The 14,626-nt window shown below is 33.3% G+C and overlaps 1 protein-coding gene across 4 annotated transcripts in view; it reads right to left on the minus strand.

The window, feature by feature from the left end:
* Positions 1 to 14,626, minus strand: part of LOC129976078 (rho GTPase-activating protein 100F-like) — a 128,425-nt gene that overhangs the window by 17,980 nt on the left and 95,819 nt on the right. For all 4 annotated transcript variants that reach the window (XR_008785079.1, XR_008785080.1, XM_056089452.1 and 1 more), the window contains 5 exons: positions 8,566 to 8,744; positions 6,756 to 6,925; positions 4,982 to 5,281; positions 1,663 to 1,911; positions 1,026 to 1,186 (listed from right to left, as the gene is read on the minus strand). Coding sequence is in view for 2 of the 4 variants with exons in the window: in XM_056089452.1 (XP_055945427.1) it covers positions 1,026 to 1,186; positions 1,663 to 1,911; positions 4,982 to 5,281; positions 6,756 to 6,925; positions 8,566 to 8,744 (1,059 nt within the window). In the remaining 2 variants the exon portion in view is untranslated. The remainder of the gene's footprint in view (positions 1 to 1,025; positions 1,187 to 1,662; positions 1,912 to 4,981; positions 5,282 to 6,755; positions 6,926 to 8,565; positions 8,745 to 14,626) is intronic.

Consider the following 14,626-nt stretch of genomic DNA (forward strand, 5'->3'; position numbering starts at 1 on the left):
CCGGGAGGATGCGAAAGATTCGAATATACAAATTTTTCCTTTTTTAAAGATCCCGTACCACCAATTGATTTTTCAAAATAAAAATATTTATCTTTTGTATAAATTATAATACACATGTTATCACACAATTTATACTTATTTAACATAAAACAATCTAAAAAAATAGAATGCTTTTAATTCCGCATTGCATGTAAATAGCTAGTTCGTATTTCATAGTTTTAATCTGAATCGAAAGTGTCTTTATTTATTTTAATAAAATTTTCGAAATTTGTTATAAAAGAGAGACAAATATTTTTATCGTATGATTCGTAAAATATCCACAAACTGATATATCTTCTAAACTATCATAACGATTATGATTTTATAATGGTCGAATGGTTTGCCGTCGAGAATCACGATATTACAAATAACACAATATTTTACTTGGCCTATATTTAAATTTTATTACTATTTTGCCCATTATACTATATATCTGAAAATTATTATATGCAAAATAACATTAGATTTGAAGGAAGTCTTTTTTTTAATATCGAAAATACTAATAATATAAAATAATTATCTGAAGTCTAAAATCACTTAAAAATACTTTATCTGATTAGATACCTTATCTATTAGATTAGAATGAACAAAAAAATTAAATTATGATCTATTAATATCGAATTTGCAGTAAAATATACAGGAAAATTGAACAAAAGCCCAAAATTATATTGTTATTTTACTCGTTTACTCTAGTAATTCACATAACAAAATGTATTCTGAAAATCTATAAAACAATTATAATCTGATTTATTAACGGCTACTTCTGTGATAAAAATGGTAGCTTTACAAAAATAATTTAATTATTTCTTATTCTCATTTCTCTCTTAAGTCAGTGCGATACCAATTTGCGAAATAAATTATTATTTTGTCATGCAAATTTGTTCGAATCCACGTATGTCATTTTTGTATCATATCTGTTTTTGTTTCAGGCTGACCCGGTGTATAAGCGGAATATATATAGCTTAGGCACATTTTCAACCCCATACTTGTAACAACATTGATGTCGGGAACATGCTCCACGGATAGGTTCGCCATGAGTGAGTTCCTTTCGAAATCTTCTCGCAGCAGCCTTTTCCGGAGAGCGGAACCGCACAGCCTATAGATGCCGACGATGTCCAAGCCCCTCCGTTCCACTTCTTCGGTGCACCTGCAACGGAAAGAAAATCGTCTGCACTAAGTCATGCGAAAGATGCTTCAGAATCATCAAAAGGAAAGAAGATGCCACGTTTTATTTTAACCTGAATCAGTGATTACTGTTCTTGGATAAATATATTAGATCAAAGGAAATTAGAACCACCACCAGATGGAATGAATAATATCTATTTGGTTCAGCAACTGGCATCATTTACTCTAAATGATTACTTCTGAATGGCTGCAAATGGACAATTTGGTGTTGTCTATCTAGGGACATAAGAAACGAAGAGCAAATTCAAGGTGATCTCTCATTTGAAATAAAATTAGAGCTTTGTGAAGGTACCCCCCCCCCTCCTCGACTTATATCTGAGACTAAAAAATATTTAAAAAAGTTAAAATATTGACACTTCAGTCTTGGGCTAGAGAGGAGAAGCTAGATTCCAAAGAAAGCTGTAAGATATCGGTCCTGAGGCTCTGGGATGGGCTTACCTTTTGACTATTAAGGGTACCCCGTATCCTGAGTCCTCTCGTACGAGCACTCTCTCGAGGTCCACCCCGAAGAGTGCCCCCTCCGATGCCGCGGGCATCCTCTGAAAGGTCTGCGTGGGGTTCTTGAATCGCAGCTTCAGGTACAGGGTACCGCGGGGCTCCAGCTTCAGTGCTAGGCTGTGCACAGGGGACTCGCGGAGCAGAGCGGACAGGTGCAGGGTGCCCTTGTAGCACAACTTGTGCCGAAACCTAAAGCACAAAAAAGAATGTATTAGCACTATAAATTTTTTTTTAAGTAGAGCAACAGCAACAAGCATCAAAGTTTCATAATTTAGATGAATTAACGAATGTATAGTCATATCACCTTCAGAATTAATCAATCATTGAATGGTAGCAATTGTTCTGGTTATTTACTGTTACTTTCTAGATAATTTTGATAACACCGACTGATTTGATTATAAACGATATGGGAAAGTTTAAAAGAAATTCTTGAACTCAGAGCTTCTTCACTCTATCATTACTAAAGTGCCCGAACCGTCCGTTCCAACAGAGTACGGAAGAATAGCTGAAGCGCTCACTATCTCTGCGAAATTTCTTAATCTTTTTATTAAGTGTGATCGAATCACCCGCAAGAAAGGCAGAGAGATAAACATTTTATTATCTATCTATCTATCTAATAGCCATCGACTGCGAGAGTTCATCTTTTATATATTATCTCTAAGAATGAAATTGCAGTTTTTGAAGAGAAAAAAAAAGAGATGTTAAGAAAATTTTCTTATCTTTGAAAGAGGAATCCAGGAGTTCCAGTTTTCTAAGTTCTCAAGATACATAGGCTCGTTGGAATTAGTGGGTAAAACTTTAGATATTGCTATTATTTCATTATGATTTGCATCAGAATTCAAACATTTAATAAATTTATAAATGTATGGTTTATTTATAATTTTGCGAGTAATGGTTTGCAAGGAAATTTTAAGAAAATATAACTTGCTCAAGATACAAAGAAAGAACTTAAAGTTATAAGATAGAATTAATTTTCCAAGACTTTTTCTTATCGGCCATTACTATGACTTTACTATGGTATTTGAAAGCAAGCAATGTATGGTATGAACTACTCTGTTCCACGATCATTGGTTTCATTATAATCTTTAGGTCTCCGAAATCACACGATTGCATCGCATTTACCGTTTCGCTTTCAGTTTTCTGATGCGGTTTCAGTTATAAACTTTTAAAGATACTCGTTATGAAAATCAATGAATTTTGAGTTCTAATTAGTATCTGTAACAAATTTCATCTCTGAATCATTGTTTGAAAATAATTTTTTTAGACAAGAACAAACTTTGTTTGGACTTTAAATTATCGATACGAAAAATCGTTTGATATTATAAATCAGCGGCCTTAAAAAATATAAAACCTTTAGTTAAACTACTTTTTAATGAAAATTATTACGCTGGTAAATAAAATCTGGAAGTATCATTTTGTTACAATCACAGAGAAAAATTTGAGAGATTATTTAAATAAAAAAATAAATGCATTAAAAATATTTAAAATAATTTAATAAAGAAGAGGATAGAAATTTAGTGTGCATTTTGCCATATAAGTACCTTTATTCAAAAGCAAGTTAACATAAAACATATAAATTCTTTAAAACCTTTAAATTTTTGCATTATAGGTAAATATTTACAATATGTACACCTATAATTGAAAACTGTTAGCTTTTCAATTTTATCAACTGTTACAAATAATTCTATGGAACTAAAACGAAATCCGATAAAAGAAGAATTTATAAGTGAAAGTAGCTATGTTTGGCGATCACAACAAAGTTTGAACATGGATGCGTTGATTTTCCAGTCAAATTTGATCTCGGTATATAAAACCATTTCTTTAATCCCATTGTTAGTTATTAAAAAACGCTTACAAATTGTTTATGATCAAGAATATTTTAGATATAAGAATTTTTATAACTGAAGGAACCGTCGATTCTATTGAGAACTGTTCAAAGAATTACTATATCCTCAAAGAATTACTGTATTAATCTAGACTTCGTAATTTTTTCCAGCTAATTAATTAATTAGTCAAACAATATTAAAAGTGATTCTTTGCGCAGTTAACAGTATTTTTCCACATGAAAGTACACGCATATCTTTGATAGCTGAAAAATTAAATAAAGGTAGATGATTAGCTATGAGAGGTAAAGTGAAACCTTATATATAGATAAGCATAAGCATATAAGAAGAGATGGCATAAATATAACAATGTGCGTTAAAATTTATTTAAAAGACAAGTACCATTCAAATAGACATAGAATGCAGAAAGTGGAAACTTAACAAACAATTAAAATGGAAATTCATGACGTGAAATGAACTATATAAAATAAAAGCAATTGATGATGTCCTAAATATAGCTTATTATTATGATGAGAATAAAATTTGATCGAAGATTTATATAAGAAAAATAATGTTAAATTAAGTTAAAAAAAATTAAATGATTTTTAGATTGTTTAAAAATTATCTGTAAGTTGCATAGCATTTATACATTTATTAGATGGTAAACAGACTAATCACAGTCTTGGTAGCAAATTCTGACCAAATATTTTTATTCAAAATAACTACATCGGAATTACCCTTGACCAGACTAAATATTTAGGGTAATCTTGATGATTGTTTTCTCGACAGCACAGAGGCGGGGATTAAGGTTAAGTTCTAATAACCATGGTACAACTCATCCTGTGGAAAATACTTCCGTCATGGAATTGAAGTTAACCCGCCCTGTCTTCATTTACCAATCTGAAAAGCCAAAACCAATACCATATAGGAAACTTTTCATCTTTATAGCTCATAAGATGACCAGTGGAGATAAGATAATAAGAATGTTTTAAAACTTAGTTTAAGATAATCACACATTGTTTACTCCGACCTGACCTGAGATACATAGAAAAATCTGAATGACCAGACAACTAAGGCGGGAACTGAAGTTGAATCCTAAAGATTATCACCGCTGCCATGGTACAACTCTTCCCGTGGGAAGAATGACTCGTCATCGGTAGGAGATAGTCGACTCCATACCATTTCTGTATCCACCTGGGGAGCCAGAACCAACCACCTTGTCATCCTTATATATGAGGTGCTTCTCGGTGGGAATTAGTTTGAAATGTTTGTATTTATAAATAATAATGTTTTATTTATCAAATTATTTCATAATTCTAAAGATGAATTATATCAAACTGCAGGGCAAAAGGATAGATAATAATGACCAAAAAAGTAAGAGAAGTGATACGTAAAAATTGTCTGTCAAGTAAGAGAAATGGATAAGCAAGAATTACCTGGGGTCCCAAGTGTAAAGTAGAAAGGCAACTTCTCTGTTCTCCACTAAATCAATTTCAAAAATTTCGTCCCAGTCAAAACTGTGTTCTCCTGTCCGTATGACCGTTCTAGCTTTGTGGACTCTGTCGCACTCGATGACGCAATACAGGTCACGGAAGTGGTCGCTGTGACCGGTGGGCTTGAGGCCGCGACCGGAGAGTAAGTGAATCCACAGCAGGCCGCTGTAGCCCCGAGGGGCCTGTGTAGGTTCACGGGGCCCCACGCTTACAGGAGTGATGGTCGCGCGAGGCCGATATTTGCTGCAAAAGAGGAGGGGAGGAAAAGCCATTTACTGATAAAACTTCCAAATTATTTACAGTGAAACATGTGACGCACAAAAACTATAAATTGGGGACAATTTAATAGTAGAAAATTGCTTTTCCCAAACTACTTTTTTGCGTGTAAATAGTTAGGATATCGTTTTTCCTTTTTTATGCGCAGCTCCGCGATGATTACGACTGGCCCTGTAAATGCATAATAAGTGGTAAAGCGAGACCCCCCGAACAAAATAAGCTGGGGAGCTTCATGTTTATGATACACACATATATAATTTATTAATAGCTTATCGCCACTTGTTGAATTATTTGATGACTAATCGTGGAATTGTGGTTCATATTCATAGATAGAACTCTGGAATTCATCATCCCTTTCATCAGACAGTATATCATTTATTAATCTTTGGCAACGTTATTTTTCTTCTTGTAAGAAATTCCATCCTAGTTTTTCATGTATCGAGTGTATTATTCTGCGGGTGACGATAACTGACAATCATAATGTACTGCTTACAGGTCCAAGGTGCAGACGATTTAAAATGGCGCAGTTGTTCTTTTTCTTATTTGTAAATGGTTGCATCTTGATATTTTTATATCCTATACGATTCCTCAAACAGTGGCTACCAATTAATTACTGACGATCTCGGGATTAACAAGTTTGTGAAGTTACTCACTTACCACTAATTGTAAATGTTTAGTTATGGAGCGTATTGTACCGTGGGAGAGACAGTTATAATTAACTGTTTACAGATGTAAGGTATTTGTTTTAAAATAGTATAGCTATTTTTCATCATTTATAACTAATTGCATATTGATATTTCTGCTTTCCATATAATTATTAAACAAAAGCCACCAATTACCACCACCCTTACTTCCTATTACCGCCATTAATAAGTTAGTGAAGATATCCACTTATCATCAGCTGGACTCACAGCACTTATTAAGCGTAATATTCCCCTGGAGCCCATATTGACAAATGATTTAAAAGATTTCGATGTTTTTCATTATTTGTAACAGGTACCAATTGATATTTTTACACCCCACATGTTTCTTGTGATAATGACTATCAATTACTGGCATGCTTGGAATTAATAAGTTTCGCAAAAGATATTTGTTCACTTATCACCATTTTTAAATGGCCGATTATCGACAGTATTATTCCGCCGGGTAATCAGTACAATCATAATGTACTGATTACGGAAGTATGTCTGTTAAATGGTGCCGAAATTTTCATTCATTTTAAATGCTTCATATTTGAAATATATCAAAACTTGACAATGTTCAAATACAATACTCATTATTAATTCACTAACTTTCTCTTTTTGTATGCCAACAACCGTTTCAGTGGCATGAATGATTACGAATATGGACTTTTTATCGAACGATGATTAGCAAAAGAGCACTCCGCGTGTGATCACGCCGTGGATTAAGGGCGTTGCAAAACAAGGGAGGATGATCTCACTTGAAGTCCCTGGGGTCTAGGCTGACGAGATGCAGGCGTTCCTCCGAGGATTTGATGGGCGTGGGGTGGGGTACGGTCATTCTGGGTGCGTACGCCCCTCCCGCTGGCAGTGAGTCTTCGCTCGGAGTATGGAGACGCCGGGGGAATGTATAAATGCCACGGTGTTCCTCCTGTGAGAAAAGGCGCTTTATTAGTAAAACAAAGATAAAACCTGTTGCATATCGATATATTTCAATAATATATGTTTTTCATAGATTTGTGGATAAATATATATAAAAGATCTCAAATAACCATGAAAAGAGTTCAGGCTATTAACAGAAGATATTGTACGATCTGCGATGCGATCTTCATCTCTAGTATACTATTCAATGCTCTGAACGGCGCACAGTTTCGTTAAAATATTGTAACAAAAGGAGTGGGCATTTTACAACTTGGAATAATCTATGCTTGATCATTATGTAGTAAATATTGATTTGATTAAAGTTTCTTTAAAACAGTTAGATTTATTAAATCGGTTATATGTTTTGTAACATATCAGTATACACAGACTGTCCATTATTGCCGCATAAATTCTTTTTAGCTCAATTTTTCACTCTCAGATGGTCATATACAAACACATTTTTAGATATTTTGCATTCTCATAGAGAAAGGGAAAACATTATATGGAAATTTATTCGGCAGTTATGGGTATAAGGTATCAATTCTAGTTCTGATTTAATAGCTAATTTCATAAATCAGTATGCAATTTCAGTTGGGAAAGATATTTTAAAGGACGTAATGAAAACAATTTATTTATTTATGCTTGAATCAATAAATAAAATATTGAAAAGATTGCAAAAATTTAGTCAAAAGTTCTTGTCGTGCCACTCTTCTATGGCCGAAATTGTCCGAATTCTGAAGCTTTGCATATGACTGTTTTAGAACATTTCCTCGGCTGCCTCAAGGAGGATCATTCAATCAGCTAACTTCTGAGGTAGCCACTGATTAATCTAAAACAGTAAATTTAACGCTTTATAGTTCAGTTTCTTTTGATAATAGAAAAATGTAACTTTTTTTATTTAAACGAACAATGTATCAAAAATATTTTACTAAATATGATCAATAAGGCGGGGGACTATATCATCATTTAGCTTTGTCATTCTTTCAACGCTACATGTTTTGACTAAAAACACATAAAATATAATTCACTAGATCATTTAAAAGATCATTTTTCCCCACGGAACTAAATGTCTTTCTTTAAATGCTTAGTAATCAACCGTTAGATCACGGTTAGAGTGGGAACTGTACATCAGATGTAAATTATGAATCTGAGGAAGTTATTTAAAGTGTAAAAGAATAATGTGCAGTGAGATGAGCAATAAATGGGCAAGAAGTCAGATGGGCAAGATACAGAACTAGTATTTTTCATTTAAATTTAAAAAATAAGAGTGTTCAGTCAGGTAAATAACAAATGAGTAAGCTATACAATACATAGTTCTAATATTTGTTATTTAACTTTCAGAGGAACAATTTTCAAAGAGAAAAATAATAAGTACAACATAGGGCAATACTCATAAAAGTATACTAAAAATGCTTAGAGCATGCTTTATCAGTAAAAATGGTTGATTTTAATAGATTTTATTAACTTTCTAACATGTAAAATTTGTATCTTTATAAATTTGAACTGAACACAGAAAAATTTTGGCAGAAATTTTAATTAATATGGTAAATAAATGAGAATTGCCATCAAATTTAATTAATAGTTTGTTAATATAGATTCTACTAGAGGTCGACCATTCATTTTGACCGGTCCACTGTTAAATGAACTGACCTGTCTCATGGTGTCCAGCAGGGACTCCGCGCTGTATGCTATCCTTCCCAGATTATTGGCGTGGTTGCCTCTCCGAAGCCTCTCGTAGATTGCAGAGGTGGATGGGGCTCGGCTCATCCACGCCTTGTATTCGTTCGATGTGAACACACTCGGTGATCGGCGACTACCCTGAGGATGGGCTGGAACGAAAGAACCCAGTCTGTTAAGCTATACACAAATGCCCTCCATTCTTATTTATGAATTATTCCCTATTCCTATTGGTTAAAGAAACTCATAATATAAACGTATATGCCATGGTTTTCTAGGAATTTCCTAGAATTATTCGACATTCAGGTTGATTTAATTATTGCACTTTTTACGGAATGTGTTTTCATTTTGTGTGTTAAATTATTGTTTCTAGAAATTGAGCTGGGCCTTCAACATTTTTAATTGTAATAGTCCCTTCGAAATTCGTTTTATATTCTATAACTTTAATTTTTTGATGTCACTCTTTAATGTCTGACCGAATACAGAATGTCCAAATTCGGGTGAACAGTGACATATTCAGAAGGTTGATATTAGATCTCAAAAAAAAAAAAAAAAAAATGAACTGAAATGCTTCGTGGCGTCGCAAACTAAGTTTAATCTGTAAAAATCACAAAAAAATATAAAGTTGACTCTGACTTCAAAGAAGAAAGAAGGCTAAAACCGCCGTTTGTTACCGCTGAATTCATTCATGAGTTACAATACAGATGTTACACACCCAAGGAAATGGAATAAAAGCGCCAGACATTTTGTTTGGCATCCATCTACATCCACCAGATCTTAATCCTGCGGAATTCTTCCATTGGCGATATTTCTAAGATGTTTGCGAGCGTGTCCTATTACTATAAGATATTATGTAATATGACCACAAAGTTGACCGATATTCTGAATCTCGCACAGTTTAATGAAATTATCATCAAAATATTACTCAGTAGCCATCTTGCGCTAATTTAGACTGAAGGAATTCATAGTGTAGTCAGTCGCCATTCTATCAAATTCATCTGCGAATAGTTTTTACGTCATCGTAAATCGTGTGGATATATCTAAAATGCCGATTATAACAATACCTGGCCTAATTTCTTTACCATTATTTTCATAATTCTTTTTTTCTCCATTCTGGTATCAATTGCTTTGCTGCAAAATAATTTGCTACAACAAAATGAATTTGTTGTAAACATGTTTCCTAATGTATTTTTTTAAAGTTATTAACACACATTTTTGTCCCTACTTGATGTCAGATATTTGTTCTATTATTGACTATTTTTACAGACTAAATGGGATATACGGCGGCATGTTCCGTTTCCATATTTGTTATTTTTTAAAGTCTATTGCAATCCAATACGTATGCTCGTACAAGCACTAAATACAATATATAAATTTTAAAAGGAAACGTCTAATAAATGGACTTTAAGTTATTGGTGATTTCTTAGGGTGGGGTGGGGGTTCATCCTAAAATTGAGTAAAGGTTTAAAACAAAACGAGTATTAGGATAAATATTAGGATTTATATTTTCAACATTAATTCAAAATCAGTTCAAATACAGTAACATGTTTGTGTTATGCCTTTTTAGCTCAAAATGAATAGAAAGCACAATTCGATTTTATTGTCATGGCCAAATACAGCTCAAGAAGAGAGTGCTTAGAAAGCTACTAGCTACTACATCACTAATGAATGACGTCTTATGGGCCTCAATAAAATTAAACAACTTTTTAAAAAAAATGAACTTTTGTTACATAGGATATTGATTTGGGATGTTTTAATTATATATTACCTGCGTATTTAAACAAAATTTAAATGCAGAGATTGCATTTGAATATATTTGGATGATATGAAGAGCAATTTAACGGATCATTATGATAAACGTCTTTTTCCGTACTGCAAACTTCAATTGTACTTTACTGTTTCATTTGAGTTTGATATCTCATTTTCCATTGTAAAAATGGCTTCTTTCTTTATGCCTGATATACCTAAAAGATATATAAATGGCCTTTATAGGAATTCTCAGCTGTCTAGAATCGCTACGCTGATAAAAAAGCTGCAGATCGATAAAATGTTTTTATTATTTTTCTTATTTTCAAATGTATAAGCTTGTAAAGTAGCAAATTGTATGTAGATAAAATTATAGAATAATATCTACATTTTATCGAGTAGAATTGGTCATGTTCTGTTTGTTCCATTACTTTTACTTATTAAAATACATATAAGCTCTAAAGTTTGCTTCAATAATATTTGTATAAATGTGAATTCCAAGTAATCTGGAGTCATCGAAGATAAATTAAAATAAATACTTTTTCATAAAATAAAAAAATATCATAAATAAATAATTAAAAATATGTTGGGAAATATATAACTATATAGACCAATCTATTAAACGAGGAATTTCTATAAAAAAACCCTACCTAGGGTTGCAAAATATCTACAACAATCACTGGATGCTCTGTATTTTCTGAAACTTGTAAAAGAAATGAATAATGTCTGCGTATTGATTGCAGAAAACTTTAAAAAGTTAAAGCAAGAAATATTCTTTTCTTAAAATTTTCAAAACATAAAATTAAATATGTATTATGGAAGCTTGCAGCATCAACGACATTTGTTTTATGGATTATCGCTTTTATAATTAACTACTTGCGGTGGCAAGAAATTCACAGGCGCGCGTTTCAAAACAGTCCACTGTAACTCGCAACGAGGCCAAATAAAGTATCCAATACTTTATAGAAATAGGGAAATTATTTATATCTATATATGAATTTATTTCCGACCTAAGACTGTGCGCCTGTAAATTGTATTCCGGCAAATAATCTCACTCGACAGGTTGCTAACATCATTTTTACTTTTATGACAACTACCTGCTGGCGTGTGTGCACGTTGTTGACGATTCTGTGACAAAAGTATCTCGAATGTGCATGGCATGTCTTTTCCCCGTAAGTGGTTTATCTCAAATTCAAATTCAGAGTTTGGAATATTAACATTTAATTTATAGTTTGCCTAGTTAAAAAATATTTTTTGTCGAGGTTAGGTGAGAGAATTTTACTGTCGAATCTTTAAATTTTGAAATAAATTTTACTATTAAAATTTATTTCAAATTACTATTAAAATTTTTAAATTTTAATAGTAATTATAAAAAAAACTAAAATTTTTAAATTTTATTGAAAGCGTTTATGCATTTAATGAGACTGTCGGTAGCCGATACATTTGATTTTACACAGCTGAACTGTGGATGTTTTAGGTGAAATTCTTGGATCAACTTACTCATTGCATAACGTAGGATGAATAAACTGCGTTTAAGAATTTCTTCGAATAATAATTTTTAAATACTGTACCTCAACTGTGCTGATGATAATTCGTTTTCTTTTTCTTTTTTTAATTTTCCATATTTTGATTCTTAACGAAGTTTGATGGCATCACATATGTAGATATCTATCACATTTTGAACGAAATCCATCAAAAGTTTTGTTTGTCTTTCTGATTATGCACACGATAAATACACAGCATAAAGGACAATGTAGATGAAATTTAATACATCATTTTAAGATTTGAAATGTGAATCCATGCAAATTTTTAGGTTAAATTTGGATTGATTATCGGTTTGTACATTTGCAAGCATGTAAATGCGAATATGATTTAATTAAATGATACTGAAAAGTAGTTGCACTAAATTTGTAATTCTGTATTAAATTCTCATTTCAGACTGCCATGAAAATGTAGTACAAAATTCATATTCAGTTATTTAGGCTATACTGAAAAGCCTTATTCGCTCATGAGCGGGACTGTGAAAATAATAATCTGAACACTCGTAGCGTTCACTGCCTGGCACAGGATCTAATTGTTTAAAGAACGGGAGCGGCCATTTTAGCTACTCTTTCGCTAAAATTTGTAGGACTGCAGATTGGTTATTGCAATAGTTCGTGTGAATTTAATGCAATTTTGCAAAGAATGTAATTGACGTTAATTTTATTTTGTCCCAATGGTCATTCCTCAAGACTGTCTATGGTGACGACCGCTCATCTACCATTATATTTAATTGCTTATTTTGGAAGGCTTTTTATGTCCTTATATTTTAACATGATGTTGAGCCACATAGGTGAAAACTGTGGTGAATTGCATATAAGCCAGTAACAGCTCTTCTACTCGAACAGCTGTTTTGGTATAATCGGTAAGTTACTGGACTGCTAACCACAAGGTCCCAGGTTCTATCCTATTGCATTCACCTATAGCTTCATTGGTGACCTCGGACTATAAACCTTCAACCTTTGTGCAGCTGTTGTGGCGCCATCTACCAGCAACCAAAGTCGTCAGACTCACTTGACGCAGCAACCCAAAGTCGCCAGACACACTTGGCGCATCAGCACCCACACACGCTCGCCATAATGCTTGGCGATATTCAAACTGGGTACAGACCCATTTAGACAATAGCTTATAACTAATTATTCAATACATTACCACTCAACATCCATATCGTTCGTCTCACCTTCTACTTACTGGAGGGAGAGTACTATGGTGAATTGCATATAAACCAGAAACAGCTCTTCTACCCGAACAGCTGTTTTGGTATAATCGGTAAGTTACTGGACTGCTAACCACTAGGTCCCAGGTTCTATCCTTCGAGCATCTCTTATCTCTAAAAAACAAAACTTTATGATATTCGTGATTGTAAATCGGATGTTATCTCTAACAGGCTGGTATAATGTTTTTGAGAGGACAAATGAATCCTACAATAATAACCAATATGTATGCTCTTTCCTTGACAGTTTCGTATACTTTTTCAATGTTCAAAGGCCGCAACTGGCCAGGATATCATTGTGAAATTCCCCCCTATTTTCTTAAATGCCATTGAGTGAATACTCAAGGTGCTTTTTTCATTAGAGACGCTCTTCCAGATGGGTTTGAGGGAGACAGGATGGTCTTTTGCGAACACTCGAAAGGATGTCCCAGTCCAAATCAATATTTGCTAAATATTTAATCAGGATCTTCTTTAGTATATCAAACATAGGTGGGGGATCTGATGATGGGACGTACTTCCTTCGGGGAAGGTTGTACCGTGGCCGGTGACGGCCTTTAGGACTCAACCACAGTTCCCGCCAATGTTGCTGTTGCGGCGGTCCGGTCATTCAGTTTTTATGGTTTAAATCCGTGTGCCTTCGTGGTGGGTCGGAGAGTTAGATGGCTGACTTAGTATATCAAACATTTAAGAAAACTGACCGTCGGTGCTGTTTTAGAAGGGGATTGGGAAAATTTTCTTATCTTTGGAAGAGAAAATAAAACGTACCAGTGTTCTGAGGTACCTGAACTCGAATGATCTTTGGAATGAGAGCATTAATTATTTTTTTATCCATCTATCTCTACACTCTCTGAACATATAGCTGGAGTGGTGTGGGTTGGGAATGAGGCGTTCTCAAGCGTTAATCATCCCTCCCACGCAGATTTCCGAATATAGTGTGGCACAGTTTCGGAATGAAATGAAGAAAACTGAGCTTGCGTTTCAGGCACCATCTTTTTCACTAATTATATCAAAATTTGACACATATCTATAATTTTCTTAGCAAGCCCGCATACCAAATTTTATTTATATAATTTGTTGAGTTTTAAGTCATTACATTCACATACAATGAATATACAGACCAAAGAAAAAAAATATCCGCTTTAACGGATTTGATCCAAAACTTATTAAGCAATTCAAATTCTGATCATAAATCTGAATACAAATTTTTATAATTTTTAGAATTTTAGCGCAAAACAGTCACATGTACATGGACAGCCTTCCTTTCGATTAAATTACTTTGGTCCAACTTTTCATACAAACATCTAATTTGAATTTAAGTTTTCATGCCGAATTTCAACGCTCTTATCTCAGTGCACTTTTAAGCTATTGTGTTTAAAAACAGATTTTTTTCTAAAAATGCGGTTTTTCTGACGGGGAATTTGAGTGAAAATTTTTTTGACAATTATAATATTTTCTATTTGCATGCTTCATATGCAAGAAAGTTAACATTTATTCTGTCTGAATGAAAATTTGGAGTTAGGGATGTGTTTAAGATTT

Source organism: Argiope bruennichi, chromosome 7 (genome assembly GCF_947563725.1).
Source record: "Argiope bruennichi chromosome 7, qqArgBrue1.1, whole genome shotgun sequence".
Classification (NCBI taxonomy): Eukaryota; Metazoa; Arthropoda; class Arachnida; order Araneae; family Araneidae; genus Argiope; species Argiope bruennichi.